The 7235-nt window shown below is 34.3% G+C and overlaps 1 protein-coding gene across 4 annotated transcripts; it reads right to left on the bottom strand.

Annotated features, from left to right (window-relative positions):
* Window positions 1-721: 721 nt before the first annotated feature.
* Window positions 722-6058, bottom strand: LOC130464269 (uncharacterized Rho GTPase-activating protein At5g61530-like). 4 transcript variants are annotated; one of them, XM_056833742.1, is made up of 7 exons: window positions 5925-6058; window positions 5639-5724; window positions 4925-5027; window positions 4549-4799; window positions 4063-4125; window positions 3955-3973; window positions 722-996 (listed from the first exon to the last, which is right to left on the bottom strand). In XM_056833742.1, the coding sequence occupies exons 3-7, from the start codon at window positions 4962-4964 to the stop codon at window positions 875-877; spliced, it is 495 nt and encodes a 164-aa protein (XP_056689720.1). In that variant the 5' UTR covers window positions 4965-5027; window positions 5639-5724; window positions 5925-6058; the 3' UTR covers window positions 722-874. The 4 variants fall into 4 exon arrangements, with proteins under 4 accessions (XP_056689720.1, XP_056689718.1, XP_056689721.1 ...); XM_056833740.1 differs by having other exon boundaries at window positions 4904-5027; window positions 5925-6057; XM_056833743.1 differs by lacking the exons at window positions 5639-5724; window positions 5925-6058 and adding an exon at window positions 5105-5397.
* Between the last annotated feature and the right edge of the window lie 1177 nt (window positions 6059-7235).

Here is a 7235-nt window from a genome sequence, read left to right as displayed (position 1 = left end):
CAGCCAGTTGTTCCAGGTTAAACTTGGTGAAGTCTTTAGTTTCCTGGAGGGCCGTGACTTTAGCCATCCAGGGATCTTGTGGTAGACTCCTTAGGACCTTCCTGACTTGTTCCTCAGGAGTTATGATTTTGCCAAGAGAATTCAGTTCATTGATAATGTTTGTGAAGCGAGTGATCATGTCTTGAATCGTTTCAGATGGCTTCATGGTGAACAGCTCGTATTGGTGCATTAAGAGATCAATCTTCACTAGTAGAAAAAACCCTTATTGCAGCGGGCTTTTAGACCCCTGTTGCAGCGTACATCATATGCTGCAACTGGGGGGCCTCCAACAAGTCTGAACTTGTTGCAGCGTACAATGTTCGCTGCAAAAAGTGATTTGTTGCAGCGGGCTTTTAGATGTACGCTGCAACAAGTGCCAAAAAATTGGCAAAATTTTGGACTTGTTGCAGCGTACATATATATGTACGCTGCAAAAGACTCAACTTTTTGCAGCGTACATTTATTTGTACGCTGCAACAAGTCTGAATTACTCAATTTTTTGCAGCGTACATTTATTTGTACGCTGCAACAAGTCTGAATTTTTGCGAAATTTTTTTCCCTTGTTGCAGCGTACAACATATATGTACGCTGCAAAAAAGCACTTTTGGCGGGAAAATTCTAATTTTGTTTAGGGATACCTAGAGTGCCTTGCACCAAATATAGAAACCTGTCAAAATAATAATAGAATAACGCAACCTATATAACAAATATAAAAACAACAACTGGAGTTTTGTATACTATATATCCCAAAACCAAAGTGCACATATTACATTTAAATATATGTTCCAATTTCAACATAAACATACATTTTAATATAAAATTTATTCTATAACAACTAAACCAACTCGATCAAGCGCGCTAAAGCCAATAATAAATACTTGTTGGTAAAAAACTTAGCCCATTGCTCACGAACCACATCAAATTCCTCGCATAAGGCGCAATCCTCGGAGTGTAGACCTTTACAAAAACAGAAATTTAAATTAAACATTAGATTAAATACAAATTAAATATCACATTTTAACATTCAAGAAACTAATGACAATGTCCTAATAGTCTAAAATGAGTCCTTAGGTTCTTTAGTTCAAAGTTGGGAGCGAAAATGTCATTTTAGCTTAAATATGACCTATAACGACCCAATGAGCCTATAGGTGCATAAATAGATTGGAACGAGTCTTAGATCGTTAAAATTATGCATATTAAACATGTAATAAGTTTTAAATGAGTCCTTAGGTTCTTTATTTTAAAGTTGGGAGCGAAAATGCCTTATTTTAGCCTAGATATGACCTATAACGATCAAACAAGCATTAAATGGGTATAAGTAGATTAGAATAAGTCCTAGAAACTCAAAACTAAGCTTATTAATCATATAATAATTTAAAAATGAGTCCTTAGGTTCTTAAGTTCAAAGTTGGGAGCGAAAATGTCATTTTAGCCTAAATATGACCTAAAACGACACAATGAGCCTTAAATATGCATAAATGGATTGGAACGAGTCTTATAAAGTTAAAATTATGCATATTAAACATGTATTAAGTTTAAAATGCGTGCTTAGGTTCTTTATTTTAAAGTTAGGAGCGAAAATGCCTCATTTTAGCCTAAATATGACCTATAACTATCAAACAAGCATTAAATGTGCATAAACAGATTAGAATAAGTCTTAGAAACTTAAACTAAGCATATTTATCATATAATAACTTTAAAATGAGTCATTAGGTTCTTAAGTTCAAAGTTGGGAGCGAAAATGTCATTTTAGCCTAAATATGACCTATAACGACACAATGAGCCTTAAATGTGCATAAATGGATTGGAATAAGTCCTAGAAAGTTAAAACTAGAATATAAAACATTTAGTAGGTTTAAAATGAGTCCTTAGGTTCTTTAGTTCATAGTTGGGAGCGAAAATGTCATTTTAGCCTAAATATGACCTACAACGACCTAATGAGCCTTAAAGGTGCATAAATAGATTGGAACGAGTCTTATAAAGTTAAAATTATGCATATTAAACATGTATTAAGTTTAAAATGAGTGCTTAGGTTCTTTATTTTAAAGTTAGGAGCGAAAATGCCTCATTTTAGCCTAAATATGACTTATAACTATCAAACAAGCATTAAATGGGTATAAGTAGATTAGAATAAGTCTTAGAAACTTAAAACTAAGCATGTTTATCATATAATAAGTTTAAAATGAGTCATTAGGTTCTTAAGTTCAAAGTTGGGAGCGAAAATGTCATTTTAGCCTAAATATGACCTATAACGACACAATGAGCCTTAAATGTGCATAAATGGATTGGAATGAGTCCTAGAAAGTTAAAAATAAGCATATAAAACATTTAGTAAGTTTAAAATGAGTCCTTAGGTTCTTTGGTTCATAGTTGGGAGCGAAAATGTCATTTTAGCCTAAATATGACCTATAACGACACAATGAGCCTTAAATGTGCATAAATGGATTGGAATGAGTCCTAGAAAGTTAAAAATAAGCATATAAAACATTTAGTAAGTTTAAAATGAGTCCTTAGGTTCTTTGGTTCATAGTTGGGAGCGAAAATGTCATTTTAGCCTAAATATGTCCTATAACGACCAAACAAGCCTTAAATGTGTATAAGTAGTTAGATTAAGTCTTAGAAACTTAAAACTAAGCATATTAATCATGTAATAAGTTTAAAATAAGTCCTTAGGTTCTTTATTTTAAAGTTGGGATCGAAAATGCCTTATTTTATCCTAAATATGACCTATAACGATAAAACAAGCATTAAATGTGCATAAATAGATTAGAATAAGTCTTAGAAACTTAAAACTAAGCATATTTATCATATAATAAGTTTAAAATGAGTCATTAGGTTCTTAAGTTCAAAGTTGGGAGCGAAAATGTCATTTTAGCCTAAATATGACCTATAACGACACAATGAGCCTTAAATGTGCATAAATGGATTGGAATGAGTCCTAGAAAGTTAAAAATAATCATATGAATCATGTAGTAAGTTTGAAATTAGTTTTTAAGTTCGTTAGATCAAAGTTGGGAGCGAAAATGTCATTTTAGCCTAAATATGACCTATAACGGCCAAAGAAGTCATGAATGTGCATAAATAGATTGGATTAAGTCTTGTAAAGTTAAAACTAATCATATAAAACATTTAATATGTTTAAAATGAGTCCTAAGGTTCTTTATTTCATATTTGGGAGCAAAAAATCCTCATTTTAGCCTAATATGACCTATAACGACCAAACAAGCCTTAAATTTGCATAAGTAGATTGGAATGAGTGTTAGAAAGTTAAAACTATTCATATTAAACATGTAATAAGTATAAAATGAGTCCTTAGGTTCTTTAGTTCAAAGTTGGGAGGGAAAATGCTTCAAGTACAAATTCCCTTTCGCTATTCTCCTCCAGAAACTGAAATAGTCTTCCTTATAGTTCCAAAGAGTGAGCTAAGACCATTCATTCATTCTCCCCCCAAGATCAAAATAGTACCTTCTAACTAAATAGTAATGCCTAACTAAATAGTACCTTCCACTTTGAACTACTTGACGGATGCTTCCCTACATTTTGTAACCCTTTCCCCCAGCTTGTCCCCAGAAGCTCAGTCTAACAAGTAAAAAAACTGAGCCCTCAACCCCCAAGAACCTTCCTATGCTAATTTCTTATTCCATAATACTTAAGTATTAAGTTACTAACACAAATATCCTGAGTAAACCTAATCTATTCAGACAAATGTAGGGCAGATCTAATTTCTTACGGAGTACTCTTTAGTATCTACTATCTAATACAAACCTGCCAGCAGTCCAGCATAGTCATTAAGACAAAGACAACCCATAAATTAAAAGCTCTACCATACTTCAGGCTCCTGTTGGATTTATTGATTTCACACAACTAATTATCAAGGAAAAGCAAAAAATTCTAACAATGAGGGAAAATGTATACCGTCACTGCTTGCAACACCCTGCAAAAAAAGGAGGAATATTTGAAGGTTAGTTTTCGAAAGCATTACCTACCAAAGCCAATCAAAAAAGATAAGCGAGAAAATTATACTTTTTGCCATCTTTCAATATCTGATATAAAGGATTTACTTCTTTGTGCAGTTTTCTTTGCCACCTGAAGAATTGCCATGAAATAACATCAATAACCTTTGAATGAAATGTAACCCATATTTTCTTGAAACACCAGAAACATGTACGTTTCAATACTCTATTCTAAAACATAGATTATAGGATTTGCAAAAAAAGACAAAACTTAGAGAAATTGGTTCACATAGGATGAAATCCAACAAATAGTTTCATGTGTGCACAATTGGTCTATAGAGAGTAGATAAATAACAACCACATTCTGCAAGCTGCAACCTATGAATATAATGGCCTAAATTTGAATTTGTTCCATAATAGAGTGCAATATCAGAGAGGTTCTCCACTCTAGCACAAGCAAGTATTAATATACTATCAAAAGACTAAAACAAATCTTAGATAATATATTACAGTATAAATTAATAGAAGTTACAAGAAATAATACACATAATGATACCTCCTCAACTTTTATCTTTCCTACAGAAACTTTTTCTTTGGTCTCTGAGATTCCTTTCCTTACGAGGAAGCTTGTTGAAGCAGCAGCTGAAAGAAACCTCTCCTGCACAGCATGCTTAGTAGAGGGTTGCTGGAAAAGTGACCATTTACTTTTAAACACAGACCCAACTCTTTCAGCTGCATCAACCACGTTCTCTTTTGCATCCTTGGCAAAAGTCCCAGCTTGATTCCCCGCTTCCTTAAGTTTAACCCCTTAATTTGAAAATAGATTGTAATTACAATCAAACACTTAGTCACTTGCCAGTTACCACACTTAAAATTCAAAAAGAATTCATATGTTAAATTCAAAAATAAACCTGAAGCGGAAAAAAACCCACTAGCTTTGTCCTGCCATTGAGGAGATATCATAGAAGGCATTAAGTTTCAACCCAAAAGTTACACGTACAAGGTACACCTACCCACGCGTAATAATCGATGTACCTATCATAAAACATAAAGTATGAAATATTAACATGTTAAGAGAATCCCTAATCAATAGTTGATTAAGTTTTAAGTACCTCCTTTCTCCTCCAATCCCAAAAAAGTTCTAAATAATAGCTCATCAAATCACTTCTGCAGACCCAAAAAGTCTAAGAAATTGAGGTCAATTTTTGCAACATATGTGTATAATTCAATCTATATTTCCATATTACCCTTATTTTCCTAATCCATTTTCCACTCAATTAATTCTCTCCCTACTCATTCAATCACAGTCAAAAGTTAGTTGTTAAAAATCGGTTCTTTTTCCGGAACATCAACATCAAATGATCAAACCACCCCCCGTCTCGCCACCAGCCAATTGATTTACACCAATTAAAGCAATCAGTACTTCTCAAACGATAGACAATTTCCAATCACCACACTATAATTGGTTTCTTAGAGCTAAAAGCATTAGAAATCAATTGCTTTTTAATTAATAATAACAACAATAGATCAAACACAAAATTTTTACCCATTAACATCGTTTAACCTAGAACATGTGATTCAACAGGTACAGAAAAATCCCAAAAATAACATTGAATTGCAATACTAGAAAGATAATTGTATGGTACCTTGCCAGATCTCTGATCAGGAACACGGAAACTAAAAATAGCCTTCAAGCCAGGGGCAGGTTCATCAACGTAATGGTGGTGAAAAGCTAGGAGCGGAAGACGGAAACAGCAAAGAAGTTGGAATCAGATTACAATAGATTCCAATTATGTAAAACAAGATGTTCATAGAAAGCAATGCTATCTGTCACCAAATTTTACACAATTACCAATTATAAAAACCTATAAACCAATGAAACCGTAATGTATCATAGAATCAATTCGTAGTAATACAAATAAACAAACTCACATTGGAGTTGGTATCAACTTTCACATCGGTGGTAATATTCTTGTTTGTCAACTTAGTGCTGACATTAGCCAAAAACAACTCGCCCTTCTTTGTCCCAGTAGAAGTGATAGCCTGCAAGAAAACAAGTTTACATTAACTTTAGAAAATTAATCATGCCATACATGTCTGATTGACTTATTCTCTACATATAAATTAAGAAGTCAACAACAACCTTTAATGCAAACATACATCTTAACTTAATTTCTTTAATCGTGACTCACAACCCTAAATCTTCAGGACACAATGCAGTTCCTAATCAAATTACATTGTTATCTCGACTAAACCCACGGAATACATGAAGCACACAGATTCTAATTCGTAACGCTGATGCTGGCAAATTAAAGAGGAGTTGTCCTGTTCACAAGACATTCCACAAACCCCATAAATGAGAATCACAACCCAGGAACACAAAACCTTCCCTTTTATAACAAGCGCAGGACAGCAAAACGAGTTTAATCTCCATAGCAACATACAAAGAAGTCAACAACTCACACAAACTATACTCAAACACAATCACCTTCTTATAATCTTGTAGAGCCCTCATTTGACCACTCAAAACTTCTCCATCATTTCACAAGCGTAAACAACAAAAACATCCAAAATTCCAATACTATTCTTAAACTAAACCCTAAATATCCAACATTTCGCACAAATCAAGATTTTGTATGAAGTAATGAATGATTAAAAACCCATAAACATCATTTGAACAAACCCTAAGAAACCCATAAATCATCGAACTCAAAACTATGTGATTTTGTCAATCATAAACCTAAAATTGAACCCTAATCTGAAAACGAAAATCAAAAACTAAAATTGAACCCTAATCTGAAAACGAAAATAAAAAACGAAAATAGAAATTGAACACACCATACCGAAACCACCGGAACCACGACGCCGAGCAACCATCGGAACCACGACGCGACGGGGAGATGCTGAACCCCCAGAACCAAGACAGCGACGCAGGGCTGAACCACGGAACCACGGAACCAAGACAGCGACGCAGGGCTGAACCACGACGCGACGGGGAGATGAGCAACCAACGGAACCAAGACAGCGACGCAGGGCTGAGCAACTCTTGGGTTCGACGGCGACGCAGGGCTGAGTTCGACGGCGACCTTGGATATTTGTTTAAGGGAAAAGGCTTGGAGCTATAGCAGAGAAGGAACAACGTACGTACGTTTCTCGTTTGAGCGCGGTTTGTACGTTGCAACTAGGAAAGTAAAATTTTTAATTTGAAACGCGGACTTGTTGCAGCGGGCATTAACATGTACG

Source organism: Spinacia oleracea, chromosome 6 (genome assembly GCF_020520425.1).
Source record: "Spinacia oleracea cultivar Varoflay chromosome 6, BTI_SOV_V1, whole genome shotgun sequence".
NCBI classification, from domain to species: Eukaryota; Viridiplantae; Streptophyta; class Magnoliopsida; order Caryophyllales; family Amaranthaceae; genus Spinacia; species Spinacia oleracea.
The sequence above is the reverse complement of the archived record's forward strand: the minus strand, read 5'-3'. Positions and strand labels throughout refer to the sequence as shown.

What these genes read in the sequence shown, in the direction of transcription:
- LOC130464269 (XM_056833740.1), bottom strand. Translation starts at nt 4,964, where the DNA reads ATGCCTTCTATGATATCTCCTCAATGGCAGGACAAAGCTAGTGGGTTT. An exon ending in TGGGTTTTTTTCCGCTTCAG is followed by an intron (nt 4,800 to 4,903) that starts GTTTATTTTTGA and finishes TTTCAAATTAAG; the next exon opens with GGGTTAAACTTAAGGAAGCG. An exon ending in GAAAGATAAAAGTTGAGGAG is followed by an intron (nt 4,126 to 4,548) that starts GTATCATTATGT and finishes GCAATTCTTCAG; the next exon opens with GTGGCAAAGAAAACTGCACA.